Source organism: Apis cerana, linkage group LG9 (assembly GCF_029169275.1).
Source record: "Apis cerana isolate GH-2021 linkage group LG9, AcerK_1.0, whole genome shotgun sequence".
NCBI lineage: Eukaryota > Metazoa > Arthropoda > Insecta > Hymenoptera > Apidae > Apis > Apis cerana.
In genome coordinates, this window is record NC_083860.1 from 6,504,904 (window position 1) to 6,526,127 (window position 21,224).

The window sequence follows — 21,224 nt, forward strand, 5'->3', positions numbered from 1 at the left end:
TTAACCAAATTATTCAATTTATTTTCTAAAGATCCATAAATATTTATAATATGCTTATGCAATATATTCTCAAGTTGCAGACATATATTTCCGAGAAGAACTTTGCAAACCAAAATAATAATGAATAAACATTAAAATGTAACATTACAAAATATTTATCGAAGTTCAAAATATTAAATATTAATAAGAAAAAAAATATACAATATATTACTTTCGAAATTTAAAAATTGACATTTCAAGAAAATAAATAATTTTTTTTATATTATCTTTCAATATAGAATAAACATCGCGTTGGTATAAAAAGAAAGAAAAAGGGGAAAAATATGGAATCATCGAAATACGCTATAAATAGAAAAATAATGTCCACTGATTTTCACACGCACACAATAAAGTTAAAAATACTATTGACTTTGAACACTTCGACTTATTGTTAGCGCAACAGCTAATGAATGAAGACAAGCTTGCCGCTTACGTAACTCAAACAGGAAGTTGCATCTTGCCACTTACAGTTTATTTTTGACAATGTTACGCGTCTATCAAATCCTCGTCTCAATTTTCATACTTTACACACATTTAACGATCCGTGTTAAAACCGAAAATTTCGATAATCCACGTCACGTTGTCGATCGAAAATGATTTTTGTTACACGCGTAAAAGCTTTGCCGAAAGATAAATTGATTCTCGTCGTTTATCGTTAATTGGAATTTGTTAACCATCAATTCGCACGTTTCACGCCTGTTTGGCATTAAAGATAATTTTTGAAAAAAAAAAAAGAACATTTGTTAACTGGGATCATGTCCGTTGAAATTCGGCCATTTTTTTCCCTTCTCTTCTGGTACAATTGTTAAAATCGATATTTGATATTTCGATGTTTTGAAAATTTTTTGGCGTCTTTTAATTTTCATTGTTTTTTTTAAGAGAAAATATTGAGCTCGATTTTATAAAAATAATTCAATATATAAATAAAGGGTTGAAGATTTATTCTATCTCGAGAGGAATATTTGTTTTTGAGTATAATTTTTCTTCTGGATGAGGGAAGTTTCGAAATTCGAAGGCAATGAACTATATACACGTGTTTTTAACTATGCATGCGTGTAATCCTCTCGAAGACGAGTTCTCTGACCTATGCTGCGTGGATTTTTCGAGGTCATTCACTATCGTTTATAGAGTTGTTCAAAGTTTGGAAGACCTTCCTAGTTATTATCCTTGTTGAAGAAGTTCGGTTTAATTATGCATCAATTTTATCAACAATCAAAAGTTTCTAAACTTTTTTTATAATTCTAAAATTTGAAGATAAATACGTTATATAATTGAACATATGAAAAGATATATAAATGTGGTATTTTTGAAAAGGATAATACCATTTTGTAGATTTTTGTGTGACGCAATTTCGAAGAAAAATGATTGCACAGAAAGAATGTCTGTATAAAAATGCTCGATCCAAATTTACTCGAAACTACTGATTTCGTTTTTTTGAAGTACCTTTTATATCTCTAAAATCGTGCCTAAGATCGTACTTTCATACATAGCCGGAAACTCGAAACGAAAAATTCTCGAATTTTTATCCAATCATAGTTTCCTATTACTTCTATCATTCTGAAAATATACAAGTTAAAAAAAAACTCTTAAGTTGCAAGAAAATACGAGTAATAATATTGAAAACTTTAATAGAAAAGTTTCCTGCTGGATGGTTCCTCAAAAACGCTGCATCGTTTCCAAAGCACTTCTTTCGATTTCATTCGAGGGCGCAATTATTTTTATTTTTTACGCAGAAAATGTTTCTTTCAACGAATTCACAAATTCTCACCGGACTCGTTCGAAATTTCTCGTCGAAAAAACGTTATTCCATCCCTCGCAAAAACGTCACATCTGTATCCTCGTCGATCGAGGCGTACGCGCGTCAGAGTTGGAAAACACGGAGCGTATCAAGTGGAAACGTCCGTCTCGACCCAATTAACGCCTCCCAATTTGATCGTGGCGGCGTCTACATCGGCTCGATGCCGATCCACCACGCTCTCCAAGTCAGCGCGTTGCTCCGTGAGGGAATGTTTCGCGGTTATTTATAAGTTCGAGGGTCGCCGCTTAACCTTGTCCGACGTGGACCGTCAGGCATGTCACCTAAACGTTTTATTAACGATCCTCTTCCCCTCCCCTTCATCCAATCGTTCCAATTGGGTCAGCTCCGCGGATCCTACATTTTTCGCTACTTTTCTCCACTTTTTTTTCGAATAATATAATCTCGACTCGTGTTTTCAGATCGTCTAGCCTTAGAACGATGTTATGCGGGGACGAACAGGATGGGGAAAACTAGAGGATTTTCCGTCGAAGTGATTCGTTGAACGATCCGGAGGGAATGGGGTGGAAGATTTAAAAGTGCGTGGAGTATCGTAAATTCTTGGCATCTATACGTGTTGAGATAAATTCGATGATAAACATATTTGCGTCCCTCTGTGCTCTGTATTCGTTTTGTGTGATATTTTTGTTTCAGGCACGTGTGCGCTCGTGTGTGGTAATCGAATTAGGATCGGGAGGAGTACAAATTTTATTTTTTTAATTGTAATAAAGCATTACGTTACGATACAAGTTTTGGAAAATTTATTGCCTATATTTCTCTGGATTTAAATTTAAGCCTTACGAGTAATTTATTACCTCAAAGATGTTACACAGATGCTATAAATATGTCAGAAATATCTGTATCAATTTTTATTAACACGCATTTTTGGAATAATTTGAAAGAACGAAGAGGGCAATAACAGGGATATCTTGGGTTTAATATATAATTTCTGATGCAAATTGTTGGAATTTTTTAAATATTGGTTAAGTAAGCGACTCGATTCGAAAGTTGAGCCAAATAAATATTTTGTTTAAAAAGAGATTGCGGTTGTTTACCAAATTATCGTCCAACATATATTATTTTAAACTTGTTTATAATCATAGATCATAAACGGTATAAAAAAGAGAAGATAACATAAACTGCGTCTGACCATAAATTGCCCGTTTCCCCTTACGCGCTCCGCTTTCCTTTTCTCCTTCCCTCTTCCGCTCTTCGCTCTTTCCTTCGACATTTTATTTTAAAAACAAAATTCAAGATTCCGCTTTTTTCAAAATTTTCAAATTATATCGACCAATCCTGTCGAAATATCTTCGAAGCGAATTTCTAAAAAGAAAAAAAAATTCACTTTTCTTATTCCTATTATTATTTTCTAATAAATTTTATAATAAGCCTCGAAACGCGATATTGTTTTTAGAGGGTTTCCAGTATCTGAAAATCTGAATCGAGCAATGGAATCAAAGGAAAAATATCGAAGCTATCGAACGAAACCTCGTGTTATTAACCGAGCAAACAAATAGAACACAACCTCCCTCTTCGCAACACGCGTTCCACGAAGGAGTCTCTCGTTTTCGCATCGAGCGAAAAGAAAATTAAATTATCCCGTTCCGATTGTTTCGATGAAAATCAGACCACCGGCGGAGCGGAAGGAAAGGAGGGGAGGGATATATATTTCGTTAGACGCGAAAATATTTGCCTTGTATCGAGATCACGATGGGGGAGGGGAAAATTTTAAAAAGGGGAGGCGATCTGCAAAAATACAACGTCCATGCAGAGAGCACACGGTGTGGAATATTTCAAGAGCGCTCGCCTATTGGGATGCAAGCGGTGTTAAACTGTATTTGGCACAAGTTGTTTCGCTTCGTCTGGGAAATCCGAGGGTTAGCAGCCGCGGCGTAACACCAAGTGTTTGTCAATTCGAATCGTTTGCGAATCGAGTTAGGTAGAAAATCGTGCTGTCGTCTTATTTATGAATCATGAATGATACATGTGTTAACATTATGCCGGGGAACATTTTTGCGTGTACACCTCTCTCGTGTGCATATCCGTCTTCTTTAACTTTTCGTACTTTTAATTCGAGAATGTATGTATTTTCACGTTGTGTTGTATTCGTAACGCATTCGTCTTTGTGGACGAGCTGCAATATTGAAAAGAAATTTCTTGGAAAGATAATTTATATTATTTTGTAAATTAGAAATTTAGAACGGAAATTTATTTCAATTAAAAATTCTTGTTGCCATTGAAGTTAATTGATATTTAATAAAAAAATGGAGATATAATTTTAAAATTTTGTTATGTTGTAAAATTTATATATTTCATGTTATTAATAGTTATTATCGATATGAAAAATAAAAATTTGCAAAATATTGGAATTAATATAAAGATAAGAGTCTGAAGTTTAATTTCAAATATGTTTTCTATGTTCATTATTCTTATATATATGTAAAAATCACTTTGTACCTCTGTTTCATCTTTATACCTTTTTTTTTCTAGCAAGAGTGCATTGTAAGCGAAAATACTGTGTCAATAGTACTACTCAATCTCTATCAGTAGGGATTTGCCTACAGAAAGTGACAATTCCAATAGGCTAAAACCTTTGAGTATCATCGTTTCTTCTTTATCTCGAGGGAATGTAATGGAATCATTGTTTTCTCTTTTAACCACAGCAGGATCAATTTCGAAACTCACGAGGAAAATATATTTTCGTCTTGACACCTGAAAAAATCGATAGAAGTGTTATATGATTAGTATTTTATGAATTTTGTTAAATGATAGATATACTTGAAAAGAGTATAAAATACTGTTACGTATAATCCTTATGGAAGTTCAATTTAACTCTTTACTACTGATAAATATTTAAGTTATTTTTAAATTTACACGGTATATATCTAAAGAAATTTTAAATTTCTTTGAATGTGCTTCAATATCTATTCTTTAATTTAATATCTAAGTGAAAATAATTTTTTCTCACAATGGAATTAAAATTGTAATATGAAGTATGTAGGTATTGTATTAATATATCTATTCAGTCTTTTAATTTCGTTAAAAACTGTTATGTGATATTATTGTGTTTTTTAAATAAGATTTTTGCATTAAATTGTGAATGAAAATTCGTAGAAATTATATTATACGTAAATCGTTTAATGATTCCTAATTTGTATCCTTTTGGATCTGTCAATGTACCGAAATGAGGATTCACTATGAACTGTTTCATAAGCTTTAGGATTAAAACTTTTCTGAGAAGGATTATTAAGGACATATACTGAGTGAAACAGAGCATAATTGCATATTTTAGCTGGGAATTTATTCCTTTAATTTACATTCTTAATTTATTTAATAAATACAATTTATATGATAATATTTTTAATAATTTATTGAATTCCATTAAAATTTGCCTTAAAAATGAAAACAGTTTAATCAAATCATTTGTACTAATTTTAATAAAATTTACGAAATTTTATTAATTTTATTTTAATAAATAAAGAAATAATAATAATAACATTAATATCAATAATATTAATATATATTACAACTTCAAATTTCAATCGAACTTCAACTATTCATTTATATACCAATGATAATCACCATATTAGAAGAATCTAATATCAATCTAATATCAATATCATTTAAAAATCTTACATAATTCCTTTTTATAAATCCTTAAAGCAAAAAAAAAAAATAAATATCTTCTATTATTCTTCATTCTTTTCCTTCAAACTTTAAACGAACTTTATTAAAATATATAAAAAAAAGATAAAATACAGGAAAAAAATGATACCAATAATAAATAACGAAACGCTTCAGTTGGTTTTTCAAGTATGGTTAAGTCTTCGAAAATCTTGCTGTCGAGAAATTTTCCAGCGTCGAGAGTAGCACCGGTATCAGGCCGGTTTCTATCTCTCAACTCGCGAAGAGTCGCAACCAGGACCACGCCCTCGGCAAAGAAGCGACGCCGACGCCGACGCCGACGTCGCGGTCCCCACCTCTCCGCCACGTCGTTCCCCTTTCCCGGCGCGGCGTGTACTAGCCATCGAGCAGTGTTCCTCTCTCTCTAGTAGTCCCCCCACTCCAGCGCTCAGGCGCCTCCACCCCCTCACGAGCAGCCTGATGGCCCCAGGATCCTCGTCAGAGCGACTCGACTCATCGTCGACGGTGACTCGTCGCGTGTCGCCCAGTCTCTCACCGACTTCGCGCCCGTCAACGTCGTTGTCGTCGTCGTTGTCGTTTTCGTGCCACCGCCGTCGCCGTCGTCGTCGTCGTCGTCGCTCGTCGTCGCCGTCGTCGTCGTCGTCGTCGTCGTGCTGGTGGTGTTGTGTTACTCACTCCGGTGTCAGACGTGTATTCGTGAAACCAGTCGAATTTCTATTCATCGGATTGTTCGTCTCTCGTGTTTGCCTCTTTTTTTTCGTTCTTACTGTCAACGCACGCTCTTTGTGCACGTATATATGCGTAAGCATCGCCTGTCTTATTCCATCTCGTTTTATTCTCCACATACACGGGTGTATATGCGTATATGTATATGTGTATGTGTGGCTGGCTCTCATAGACAAGTTACGCGAGAAGTTAACGGAGATCAAACGGAATCGAACGAGATTTACTGTGGATCGATGAGAAGACCGGCATATAGGCGTGAAGTTAGCGAAAGCTGACCGTTGACACGTACGAAGTGTATTCGGCTTGTTATTCCGTCCTGTGCCTGGTCACCATCGTATTCGATTATCCAACGCGGATCTCTGTTTATCTTGATTCCGATCGATTGTTCGTCAGGGGATATCGAGAGGTGTCAATTGTCCATTGTTGCCGCGTGTGTACACGCCTATACAAACGCGTCTAGGTTGGGAGAAACGCGTGGAAAAGCTGTTTTTGCCGGTCGAAGTGTTCGTTCTATTGGCGAGCTTGTTCTTCAAGGTATGTATGCGAATGTTCTTATCATTTTTTCGTTTAATGATGTTTACATGAAGCAATTTCAGCGTTTATATCGTTTTAAGTGCGAGGGAAAGTTTAACATGTACGTGGTTCTATAGTGTCGGTGTGGCGCTGCGCATGGATCACCGGTAGTTCGATTCGCGTAAATATATATTCCCGCGAAAGTGTTGGATTTATGTAAAAAAACATGTTATATACACGTGGAATAATATCTTTGCAAACAATATTAACAAAAAATACAAATTGTTTCTTATAACCCAAATTTTTTTATCATTTCCATTATTTCTTGGGCAATTCGATTATTCGATATTCAATTTATGCGATCGATATATCGATATTCCATGTTCTACGTCATCATTGACAAATCTAGTCAAATGATAGATTTAATCATTTATATAATATATTAATTTTTCTTTTAAAGTTGATATTTATTTTATTTTATTAATAATTTGAAAAATATTTTTTATTATAATTTTTTCGTCTATATATTTGATATATTATTAATATTTAATATATTACTATTATTATTATTGATGTCAGTAGTACTGTAGTGTTGCAAAGTGAAGCCACGCGTACCCTGACACAAAAATAGTTTGAGAATGTTTAAAACTTTTGATTTATATTGCTATCAAAATAAAGCACGAGTGCGGACGAAATTCCGAAAACGCAAATATATAATCGATCGTAAAATTCGGGGTGGAACGGTTAAAACAATCAGGGAAATTGTAAGTGGTGTATGATCGTGGATCTTCCATTTTGAATTCCATGTTCGAATGTGCTAAGTAAAAAATATAATTGCGATGGGCGAGTCCAAAAATAAAAATGTTTATTGTGAAGCGTCGTTTATTTTTATATTGATATTATTTGCCAATATGTTCATTGCGATCTCGAACATCCATTAAGACACCAGATATATATACGAGAAATATCACATGGATCGTTGGACAGCATTCGACATGTATAATCATCTTGAAAATTTAGGACAATCTTTTAAAAGGTATGTTTTTTTTCACTTTCTCTTTATAACAATAAATAATATTGATTTTCTATTAATTCAATATTTTCATTAATTTTTATATTTGAAAAATTAATTTATGTAATCGTTTCGTATATTTTTAATTATAGGTTAGGTATTCATTTTCAATATAAGATGAACTATAAGATTAAAATATTATGTTGTATATTTATTATGTTGTACTAAGAAATTTAAGACATAATATAGAATATTGACATAGAGCAATAATTATGAATATTTAAAAATTTTTTTTTTTATTTCTTAATATTAATTTTCTAAATTAATAATAATAAATAATTTTCTAAATTTGTTTATAATTTAAATATTAAAATATTTTTAAAATTTTTCATTTTTTTTTATACATTAATATAATTCAAAGATAGATCATTTAGACATATAAAAATAGAAATTTTCTATACATTACACATATATTTAATATTTTTGAAAATAGGCAGGTGTTCATTAAAATTTTCTTAAAACATTAGTGTGGTTTTCAAATATAAAATTAAATTTCGTATTTTCAAACAAGTTTTCATCAAATCTCTCTAATTCTTGATAGAAATTTTTCAAGAAACTAGAGAATATTTCGTATTCGACGAACAATGATGTTCGTGAATAGTTAAGTCTTTGAAAAGAATTTAAAACATGTCTTCTCTTTCCTGGATTAAAAATTGCTTAAATTCATTGCTCAAAATTGCTTTAAATTATTCATCTTATAATATGAAAAATTGTATAATAATTAGATTTTCATATTAAATGATACGAATATATTAAAAAAAAAAAAAAGAAATAAGTAAATACAGAAAATGATATTTGAAATTTTGAAAATTATGTATTAATTTTTCAAAAAAAAATTTTTTATTTTCTGAAATTTATATTTTCAACTTTTCAACTTTTGTTTGAAAGGATTTAAATTTTTTTTGACATAATCTTCAAATCAACTTTCTTTATTTATTTCAAATTTTCCATTATTTAATTTTTTCAATTTAAAAATGTACAAATTTTTTTAAATATATAAATTTAATTTTATTTATATTTTTTAAATTCAAAATTTTCTCATACTTTTTTGCTACCAATTGTAATAATAATAACAGATAATTAATATTTTTATACATTTTTTACATATGTTTTTTACATACATTTTATACATATGCATATGCAGATATGCAGATATGAAAAATATTCTTTCTCGATATTTTTTTTTTCTGTATTCGTTTTATGAATACATATAGTTGCAGACATATTTATTGAACATCGATATTTCAAAGTATTGGGAATTGAAGGAGCTGTCCAATTAGTAATGTAACTACTTCGTGCGAAAAATGCATCATTACGAGCCTATATATGTATATTTTTGATGATTATTCTTTCAATCCTCATCATTTCTCATCCCAGATTATTCTTAAAGAAATTTTGACGTTGAAAATTTCTGTAATCATTGTTTCAATTTAAATAATTCTTTTGCGTATAAATGCAAACGTATCGATATCTTCGTTTTTTTATTTTGTTATTATTTATTTACATACTACTGATTTCGTCTTTTTCTATGATAGTTAATGATTAAATATAAAATAAAATTATATATAATTATATATAATAATTAAATTGAGAAAAATATTAAAAATTTTTATTATTCTCGAAAAGATGGAAAAGTGAGGTTATAAAATAGTTGACTTAATGAAATATAATAATGGATGTAGTTAAATTAAAATTCAAAATAGCATTGAATCTTTTAGAATTTTGTATTTCTAAAAGATCATTTTCTCGGTTATTTAAATTATTTAATTATTACGTATAAGACCAATAGGTGTACCTTATTAAAAATATTTTATTAATTAAAATAATAATTTAAATTTTATTATAAAAAATTTTAATACTAAAATAACGATTTTTAAAGATTATTAATAATTACTTCTTATAATTAAAAATTATAATTTCCTATTATTATTTTTATCAATTGTAATTAGAAGAAAGAATCTTGATATTTATAAACGAGAATTTATTTCATTCACTTCAATAAAGTTTGAGGATAAAAAATAATAATGAGCATAAGATAAAATATTAATGTAATTAATTTTTTAATAAATTTTTAATTATCAGTAATTATATCCCAAGAAATTTTATGACGCATCTAATGAAATTTAATCATATAAAATTAAATCACTTTTCTTATCACAATTCCTTCTTTTCCTTTTATCATTCTCTTCCTTTTTTACTTTATCACTCTTTTCCTTTTCCTATTTATCACCCTTCTCTTTCTCCTCTATCACCCTATTCCTCTTTCTCTTTATCACTTTTCTTCTTTTTCTCTTTCTTTTTATCACCGTCCTTTTCTCCCTTTTTATTATCCTATTCCTCTTCCCTTTTATTATCCTCCTTTGCTTCCTCTTCAGTATTCTCCTTCTTTTCCTTTTTATGATCCTATTCTTATTCCTCTTTATTCATCCTCCTCTTTTTTTTTATTTCATTTCTTTTTTTTCATTCATCTTTCAAAATCGCAATTGAATTTTTATTTAAACGAGAAAGTTGAAAAATCTCTATTAATTATATCAGAGAAAAGATTAACGCTTATACACGAATCGTTATATGTTCTTCCACTCTCATGAACTCTCACTCGTATCCATTATTCGCGACTTTCGACCGAGATCTCTCAGGAGCAAAACGACCAAATTCGAATAATGGACGATTTGCGCTATGGGCAATTGTACCTGTGGGTTCTACGGTTAACCTGGTCGGTTATTAAGTCAGGAAACATACGGGCTCGTGCAGTAGATTTAACCCAAAAATATCCATTAAAGATATTGCTCCGATAATTATCCGCGCAATTTGTTTCAAGACTAAGTTTTTTTACGTATGATTAGGAAAATGAAAAATATCGAAAGTATAGCAAAAAGATCTAAAAGGATTTTTCCACTCACATAAAATTTACTCGTCGCGAAGGATTGTATAGGTTAGGTTTGCACATAATTATAACAATTAAAAAAAAATTATCTTTCAATAGAATTATTTAATTTAATAAATGTTAAATTTTTCTGTTAATAATTAATCTTGACAGATTCACTTAATGTAACAGTATTAATTTAATGATGTTTCGTAAACATGAATCGATTTTATTTTTAAAGTTCTTTGCAAGCATACCCATCATTTCGCTTCAATAATTTTGTTTATCATTTACTGTCATAAATTTATCAATTTACTTGTATCTGTCTTCGGTATTGAATCAGTGAAATCGAAATGCGAGATGAAATATTCGAGAAAACATGTGCATACATTCGGAGTATACATTGTTCATGATTTTAAAGAATTATGAATTTAATTTATCTCGGTTATTTATCCAATTTTTATCTTCGGATGAATTTATGTAATTATTTTAATAGATTTGATAGTTTTGTTATTGAAGGTATGAAAATTTACACGTTATATGAAAAATAGTAAAATCTCTAATTAGCTTCTACTTTCTTATGGAAGTATCCATCAATAATGTATCTAAAATACAAAAAAATAGATTCTACGTAGCAAAATCGAAAAGAATCCGATATAATACAATTCCAAACGGATAGAAAACATCACTGGTGGAACAAGCTGCAAATAACAAAATATCCAGAAATATATTTTCAAACAACGTTGCGCGCAATCATCGTCGAAAAGTCTCGTTGCCACGAGTGAAAGTGGAAGAAGCCTTTGCTGAAACTGGAAGACTAGACAATGAGGGCTGCTTGACATTGTTCCTCGAGGAGGCTGTTAAGTCAGTTAGGGCAGATAATGCGGGCGACACGATATAAAAGTGAAACGTTCGTGAAATTTAACGTTCTAGAGATAATCGTCGAATTTATAATCGAAAAATTAAGAAAAAAAAAGAAAGAAAAAAGAAATAAAGAAGAAATATGCACGAAGAAGAGAAAGGAAAGGAGAAGAAAGAAAAGATAGCGAGAAAAGGTGAAGATAAGAGGAGGAAGGAAAGAATAAAAAAGAATCTCGAAGAGGAGATTCTCGCGGAATGCTCGTAAACTCGAGTCAACGACCGACGATAAATTCGTTCTGTGGCATTCTTAATTTTCGCGAATCGGATTAATCTCCTCAAAGAGACAGGATTCGAATCGTCGTGTCACGTAATTACGAAGAATAATGTAATTATCGTCCCTATCGGTAAGAAGATGGAACGGTTCCTCGACGGCAAATTCATCGAGATTTTTTTTTTTTTTCTCTTTTATCCTACACTTTTTTTCTCGACAGTTAAAATACCCCAGCTTTTGATTTTTCGATTCAATTTTTTGCACAACTAAATTTCGAGTCGAAACAAACGATTCACGTAAAAATGACACCGATACACCCATACATCTTTTATGCAAAATGATATATATATATACATTCATACACGAACGAAGACAGTTTTATTATTTCCAAATATATCTTCGATTTAAAAACATTTGAAGCGAGATCTGAATAGGGAGGAGGGAAATTTATTGTTCGACAATCTATTACGCGGGCTCACGAAACACGAGGAACGCCGTCAAGGGGTTAATAAAACGGATCGTTTCGAGTCACCGCGAAATGCACGCGCCTAGTCGAGGATTTATCGTCGAATAATAACCGCGTAAACGTTTAAGCCGCAGAATTACGGTGCTTTACCGGCGAGCTTGGTCTTAATGCACATCGTCGTTGAATACCGTTGGATTTACACGAGCGTGCAGCCGCCACGAGGAGGGGTGGTGGTGGTGCACGGATCGAACGGAAACACCCGATTAACGATGTCGACGAGATCGTATCTATCCTCCTCCCTTCGATTTTGCATGCATTTCCAAAGAAGGATAACCCTTCTTCCTCAAGAATGGCACGAAATGGATGGATAGATGGATGGATGGATATGGATGGTCGTGGTCAGGACGTGGTCACGTAGCTTGCGACAGGTTTTCGCGTTTCTTGCACGCGTGGGAGGGATGGAGGACTGAAAAAGCGAACGTGATGGCGCGAGGGAGTTGAAATATTGGAAATATTGTTTTGCGAGTGGAAATTGTAGAGCTGTTAGTCGAAGAAAGGTTTTTTTGAAAGGTTTCTACGTGGATTGTAGTGATGGATGGTGATGGAGGATAGTTGTTTCGTAAATTGTTAAGAATTAAATCTTTTTCGAAAGATTTTGCGCGAATATTTGTGAAACAGCAGGCGATTATTTGTCGAGAAGATCCAAGAAACTGTAGTAAAAATGTAATATAACTGTAAAATCGAGATCCAAGATGAGTATCTAGGAATATAATGGAATCGAAATTTAATCTCAATATGGCTCCAAGTTTCCTTTTTTATTTTGTCGAATATAGAAAAGGATGAGGCGAGTGGATGAGAAACAGAGTCGAAAGTTAAAATAAATACATCGATGAGTTTTTCATTGAGGTTTCGTTAAGAGGAATTATTCTCGATAGAATTATCTTCTCGTTATTCAACTTTAATCGTAATTGGGTTTAAAAACTTTCCAAAGAATTTCTTTTCCTTTTTTATTTATATTGTGTACTTATATTAAAAAATTTCATTATATATTACATGCCATGATCAGTTAAAATCACGTTGAAAGGAAATCAATAAAAATTATTCTATCTTATTTTCTTTTATGTATTGAAAAATATTCCTTCTCAATATCATATATATCGAAATATTTTTCAATCGATCAATGTAAACGATGAAACGATATTCTAGATATACAAATAACTTTATACACATATACAAAGTTTCAAGATCGTTTTATCTTCTTCCATTAAAAAGACACACTTACGCCGTTTCGAGATGCACAAAACTTCGTTATCACCGTGAGAAAAACATTTTCTCGACAGGCACGAAACTCGAATATTCAAAGCTTCCTCCTGTCAATGAAAGCCGGCGAGATTATCAAAGATTCATGATGGATAGAACAAAAGAATAAGAGGAATAAGACGTTCTGAAATGTCATTATTATAACAGATTCATTCTCGCGACGAAATATATTCGTACACTTCGCTTCACGATAAAAATTATATTTCTAATGAACGTGGAAAATTATTGAATTGCGCAATTGTAAAATTTATTAATTATATATAATTGTAACATTATAAGAATTATGAATTATAATGCAATTAAATATTTTTAATTGTAAGTAAAGAGATAATAGAGATACTGTCATTAATTTTAATTTCCTTTTCACGTATTTCTCACAAAAATATATATATATATATAAAACATGGAAAATCACAAGTAAGTGAAATTCGTAAGTTCGGAAGAGAAATTTTTGTGAGAAAGTTGAGTAAGACGAAGGCTGAAATATATTTGAAAAACAGAATTGGAATCGAAAATTTTCACGCGAGGAGGATAGTTTGAATGTTTCTAAAAATAAAAAGATTCTCGGTACGAAATGTCGCAAGACCGAACAATACGCGTCCGTCTGCTCGAGAGAAGCCAACGTTCGAGATCTCGAAGAACTCAAGGTTTCCGGTTCGAGAGCTGCGCGCGCGGGTTATTTTTAAATGTTTTGTAAGTTGCGTTCACAGGCATCGACGAAGGTCGGTTATTGACCACCGTCGACCTCTAAATTCCTGTTCGCGCCAACGAGATTCCCTAGTATAATCGATAATATCGATACTTTTTTAATATTTTCTCACTAGACCGAAATTGATTAAATCGATTTTATTTTAATAATAATCTGATAATTAGTAAAATGTTATAAATATTGTGAAATATTTGAAAGAAGACAATCATCTATAAAAAGTTGGATAATATGTTTTGAAATTTAAAAATTTTAAAAATTTACAAAGTTGGTTAATTTGGTTTTTGATAATGTAAGTGGATCGTATGTTTGATAAATTCGTATTGATTTTTGTAAATAGTTCTTGTATTTTCTTTTAAAGAGGATATCTCGATATCTGATGAATTTAAGATTTGAGGATTTTCCAAGTAGAATAACATTTCGTTTTTAATATTCAATTACTGCGTAAGATATATCGATTGTTACACAAATATCTTCGAGTTTAAAGATTCGTTACATCAGATACAAAGGGATATTCAATAAACGAAAATATTATTCTCATGTAAAATCTCACATTTCACAAAAATTATTGTTCAACTCCGTAGATTTTCAATCAATATCGTCGCAAAAATTTTAATATTTTCCTCACTGGTACGCTCTGAACGAACACGGTTAAAACAATTCCACAACATCCACTTTGAATTCGATACAATGGACTGGCTGCTCGAAGAAAATGGAATTATTTAAATGGTGGATGGAAAAAGGGTGGGAGAGAGAGAGAGGACTGGGAGTGACTCGAAAGTCTTTAAAGGATATACGATTAAGAACCATAGGGATTAAAGTCGATGCTCGAAATCGTTGAAACATTAGGGGTGCATTGAAATGATTTTTACGGTGAAAAGCACTTGAAAAGCTCCGCGTGGACCGATCGATCATGGAGCAGAGAAAGAGAAATAAGGGATAATAAAAGCAACACAATGAGTCTGGAAAAAGAAATTCTATCGTGGTATTTTTCAAATATAAATTCTTATCCAAAAGAACCAATATTCCAGGAATTTTGTAACGCTTGTATCGCATTAAAATTTCCAACTTCTTTTTTCAAACACTTTTTTTGAATCATTTTGAAACATTTGTATATTTATTCCTTTATAGCTGAACGTTAATGTATAATTGTAATTTCGAATCTTAGAATTTTTCAGAATGTATTTTTTCAAAATAATTTCGTTATTAATTAATTTAGAAGAAAAATGTATAGGTTAAACTCGATAATTTGTTAATTTGTTGTAATTAATTTGATATGTATATCGAATAGAGGACAAGAAAGAATTATTGAAATTATATTTCAGAATTAATTTTTAACAATGATCAAAATGATGTATTCAGAAGAATAGGAGTTCATGTCTCGATGGTAGGCCATTATACGAGTTACCTGCAAGTGAAATAAACGTCGTATGTCAGACCCATTCGGTCTGATCATATACGGGTCTACTTGCGTTTCTACTTGAACGTTCTGGATAATAGCTTCGTTATTAGACATTTTAGCCTTGATCCACTGTGTGCATTTTAAATGAAATATTAATATAAAATTATTATAAAGTTAATATCAAATTAATCTTGCAATTCTTTATGGAAGATAAAATTTTACTTTATATAACACAATATCATCGATATTATTACAAGATTTTCATAATTTCTTTACTTCTGATACATATGATACATACGTCTTTTCCAATATTGTGAAATTGATTAAATTTTCTTTCAAATACATGAAATTTCCTACTCGATGACATTTTTATCTTTTTATAAAATTTAGAAAACGGGGAAAAGAATTACGGAACATTGTCTCGTGAACGTGGTTAATAAAGAAGATCCCCATTCACTCATAATTCAATTCGTATCGAACAATCACGTTTAATTAATTAAAGTTTCATTCGGATAATAATCGAGTCGCGAAATCATATACGTGGCAATAGTAATTAGAATATAATAGTTTGACGCTGTTATCGCCATCACGTGTTTATTCTCAATTATCACATCGAACGAAACTGTACCGAATGCTCTTGAATGTCTCTGCTAGGTTACATTTTCACGCAGCAATTTACTTTCCACCAAGTATTCGCTTCCACTTGCACAGTGAACACCGTGTTTATTATTTTTTTTTTTTTTAGTTCGAAAACTTTCTTCTTTAAATTAGAATTATAGAAATTTTAATCAACACATTCGTAAACTACAAATTTTTATTTGTTCGAATCTTATTAGAATTGGGTATTTTTCGTAGATCAATAAAATAAGTATATTTTCGTCACGTGATAAATCACTTATTTTTATTATTTATCGCAATCTTATTATTGAATATTTTACGCAATTAATCCATAGAATTTTACGATATTTCTGCGTAAGAGAAAATTAAAAATTTCTCGTTATATGATTTTATCTATCAAAAAAGAAAAATGGATAGAATAATTTGAACATTTCATTCATTTGCTCTAAAATTAGGCAAATCTTAAGAAATACGAATTCTTTAAAGAAGCATTTAAGGAAAGAGATGCAATATTCTCTAATTTGAGAAATTTTACTTCGCTTTTATTATAAACCTTTTGTCGGGAAATTGTTTTCTTCCAAGCGGATTAGCGAAGAAAGAAACGCGGGAGGAAGTTGTCTAAAAAGAAGGGGATAGGAGGAAATATAATAAGAAAAAATGGGAAATAGAAACTAAAATCTGTCCAATGGGATCCAATCAGAATTCAATGTTTTATCGTAATAAACGTTTCAACTGAAAATATTGTTGCTAGCGTTACCTCTGACGATTTAAAACGGAAAAGGAATGGAATAGAGAAATGGAGAGATGAAAGGTGCGTTTTTTTGTGCCTCCATTTCATGAATAAGAATTTAAAAGTGAAAGATTAAGAAAGCCAAGGTTCTTTGATCGAATAATTGATACAATAAACAGGTTAATTAATTATTAATATAATATAGAAAGTGATTGGATATTTGGATTATACTTAAAAAAGAATTTCAATAATAATAGCTCAGAAATTCCAAAGAGATAGAGTTTAAAGATATGTAACGATAAATATTTTAGAGATAGAAGATTAGTCCAAACGCATTAATTCCAATAATAAAAAAAAATCGTAAAGAACAACAGAACAATAAGATATATAAAGAAATTTAATAAAAGGGATCTTGGCGACAAAATTACTAAAAACGATCAAAGCGTATAAAATAGAAAATATTTGGCAATATAAAGTGCCTCGCGAAAATACCGAATAATAATATCAGCATTTCAACGTTGAGCAACATTTAAAATACAGTATCGATAAAATATTCTCATCGTTTTGCAAAGTAACTTCCAGGATATTCTCGAACACAAAAAAAAAAATTCCTAGAAACTCTCAGAATCCTAACGTGTGCACAGATCTCTGAAACATTTCCATATGCATATATGTGGCGCAGTTGCAAAGTAGAAAGACGCCGATATAAATATATATAAATATATATATAAGTACAACGAATCAACATGGTCGTACGTAACAAAGGATTGTCACGATTCTCGCGCGCAACAGTCATCTTCGTTACGCAACTATCCTAGGGATATTTTCGGTATTCGAGGAGACAGGGGAAAATCTCGGTATCGCTAAATTTACATTGCACGCGATACAATGCATCCTTCAACGGTTGACGACGAGCGGTTCACGATTTTTGTCGACAAATATGTGCACACAAACGACCGTGGAGGAACGTGACCGAATTATTCCCGCGGTGCTTCTGTTTTTCGTCTCGCGCGAAATTCTCCCTAGTTTTGTTTTCTTTTGTTACTCGAGAAATTGCTCAACTCGGATGGATTGTAATTGCAGGATATGCGCATTCCCTAATTGAACGGGAATATTTATCGAGGTGTAATTATCGTGGCTGATTAATTCGGTCGAAATTCGGGATAATGGGATGGAAAGGTGTTTGCGATTCGACGAGGGTTGGAGAAATTTTAGATTTGTTTGGTCTATTTAAGGATCAAACTATTTTTATGATTTCGATATGGTCACGTTTATCTTTTTGATCGGAGATGATTAAAATTTGACGGAGAGTTTAGAATAAAATGGATATATAAGTTTTTATTTTATTAAATATTTCTTTTACCTTGAAGATAGGGTTTAAAATAGGGGTGATTTTTAAATTATATTTTAAATTAAAAACAAACTTTCTTCCTATTTTTTTTTAGATGTAGAATGTTTTTAACGTAAATAAGGCGATAAGAAAAATTTACGGGACGTGAGGTAAATAATTATAGGAATGAAAAATAGGGAAAAATAAGCACGGAAACTTTTAATTATAGATTTACGAAAGAACGAATGAAACTACCAAGTATTTTTATCAATGTATGCTTTTTGACACGCGAAAAATGATTTATTTAAAAAAGAATACATATTCTAAAGGAAATCTTAGTATTTCGATATTTCTTTTTTTCGTCTCCTTATTGTGAAAAAAGTGAAAATTGTTTGGGTATAGAATTAATTTTGAAGAATTAAAATAAATAAAGTAAATTGTCTAGAATTTGCTATGAACATAATAATACTGTACAATTTTTTTTTTAAAAATTCTGGATATTTTTATAGAGGAGAGAGAATGAAAAAAAATATAATATTATTTAAAACGAAATATTAAATATATCACACGTAATACGAACAAATAATTCAAGCGCCGTTTCTAAAACTAAAACTAGTGTGAAAACCTCATATTTGATTATAGCTCAGAGTTAATCAAAACCCTCGAACTGTCAATAACTTCAATTTATATTTCCAAGCAAACATTTCAATTTCAACATGGATCGCGAGTTTCGAAACTGAAAAACGAAGCGAACCTACGTTTCAATTTAAAAAAAAAAAGGAAAAAGAAATATGAAAAATTCTATCAAGATTATAAAAAGCAAGAATTCATCGATAATCCTTGGAAAAATTAAATTGTAGAAAATAAAGTAGCGAAAAATAAAACGAATATCTTATTTTTATAATAAAATTTCGTATTAAAAAGGAGCAAAAATGTTTTTTGCAATTAATCCATTAACTGTCCATTAATTGCATTCTTCTTTCCAATTACGATAACGAAAGATACATTTGACGTTACTTTTTTTCCCACGAGTCCTAAATCTTCCACAAAACAATAGCTTATATCGTAAAAAATTGGACTTTCCATTTTTCGACGATATTAATTCTACAGATTTAAAATAAATATTTCGCCAAATTTACTTTTGACGTATATCTATTTTTTATTTAATAGAAAAACGATTCACCATTTCCGAATTAACGATCCCACAACTAAGAAGAAATCATCATCATTTCACCGAGAATACGTATATTCTTTAAATTAAAAACAATCCATCATCTCTAAATCACTGTTACAAAAATCTCCACTAATCTCTTTTCTACAATTCTCTCGATGAAAAACCCCGATCGATCGAACCGATCTCGAATTTCGTAGCGAAGAATCAAAGATCTTTCGAATTGCACGACACGCGTGCGAGAAGCCAGTTTTCGTTTCGGCCAACTGTTGGCCGAATCTCTTGTTGTCTCTGTTCTATTCTCGCCGTTGGGGGAGGAGGTTGAAACGCGGGATTCTCTTCCAGTTTTAGATCGGATCGGGCGGGGGAAATCGTCCGCGAAATCTAAGGATCCCACGATCGATGGCGCGTGGAAAGCTGTGTGGATCTCGTTGCGCCGGTTGATTAGAGAGCACAATACGGGATTCAGCCCGAAATACGCTACCGAGACCGAGAACTTCTCGAAGGTTCGTCATACGTTTCAATGGGAGGATTGTTCGTACGAATGAATATTGCATGGAGGAATTTACAAGTCTTTTATCATTTCGTTTTCTCGTCCCGATTGTGGCAAAAATTTGACGACGACGTGTTTTTGGCAAGATATTCGTTTCATCGATATCGTTCGATTGATGATTCGTTGATATTAATTTTTCGATCGTTTGTTAATAATTTCACGAATCTTGAATGAGATGAAAATATTTGCTTCGTTAAGATATTACTTCGATGAATCGATTGTCGGATAGATATTTGGCAATGGATGTAAAATAAAAATAACGAGGAAGAGTAAATTTTTTAATGATAATTTGTAATTTCATCTTGGTACTTTAATTTACTTAATATCGATATAATTAATCATTAATATGCAATCGTTTCGTAGGATCAACGTGAAAATTATTAATCAATATCAATTTAACATTACTCGAATCATCATTATCTTCCTAAAAATAAATCAGAAAGAAAAATTAAGAAACGTTAAACAATAATACACGTCCCTCGTTTTCTGCAACAACGACTCCCTTTTCCTTTTGAAATATCTAATTAGAAATGCACGAAAGCAAACTTTGATCGATGCATTAACACTGCTCGCTGTCAAGAAAATTAAATTAAACTCCCTCCCCTCTTTCCTCCATTCCTTCTTTTGTAAATTATCGATACATACACTTTTTCACTGACAACAATGCGCCGTCCACGGTTAAAATCGAATCTTCAACAAGAGTATAATGATTCACGGTTTAACGCGCCGACGACGAACTTGCAATTATGCGGCGTCGATCGACGAAACACAAGAATAAAAAAAGAAATGCATATCTAACAATACCGATTCCGCCTGTTTTCGCAGAAAATGTCGTCGCTGCGAACGCAGTCGACCGGCGGCGGTGTCCTCGGGTTGAGCAGCGTCGGCTCGGATCGGACCGGTGCCACCTCGACCGCCGCCGGTTCCCATTCCCACTCGCACAGGAGGCACCATCATCATCACAGGAGCAGAAGCGCGCCCAGGGCGCCGGAGAAACCGCCCAGGAAGCGTCATCTTAATCCTGGCCACAGCATCGCCTCCATTCCCAGCCAGATTAAGCTCTCGATGCTCAACAGCGGCCTCATCTCTTTCGGTGAGATTCTTTTCAATTTTTCCTTCCCTTCCATTCCGAATATCTAATAC

General features: G+C 31.8%; 1 protein-coding gene and 1 long non-coding RNA gene across 3 annotated transcripts in view; one reads left to right on the plus strand and one right to left on the minus strand.

Annotated features, from left to right (window-relative positions):
- Positions 1-21,224, minus strand: part of LOC114576831 (uncharacterized) — a 187,376-nt gene continuing 166,152 nt past the window's right edge. Inside the window, exons 4-5 of the long non-coding RNA XR_009831118.1 lie at positions 1,362-4,546; positions 1-1,280 (exon numbers count right to left, since the gene is read on the minus strand). This is a non-coding gene — a long non-coding RNA (uncharacterized LOC114576831). The remainder of the gene's footprint in view (positions 1,281-1,361; positions 4,547-21,224) is intronic.
- Positions 5,954-21,224, plus strand: part of LOC108000325 (receptor-type tyrosine-protein phosphatase kappa) — a 93,795-nt gene continuing 78,524 nt past the window's right edge. The window contains exons 1-2 of one of the 2 annotated variants that reach the window (XM_017060764.3): positions 5,954-7,754; positions 20,907-21,174. In XM_017060764.3, coding sequence (XP_016916253.1) covers positions 20,910-21,174 — 265 coding nt within the window. In that variant the 5' untranslated portion in view covers positions 5,954-7,754; positions 20,907-20,909. The remainder of the gene's footprint in view (positions 7,755-20,906; positions 21,175-21,224) is intronic. The other variant, XM_017060693.3, reaches the window with a different exon arrangement.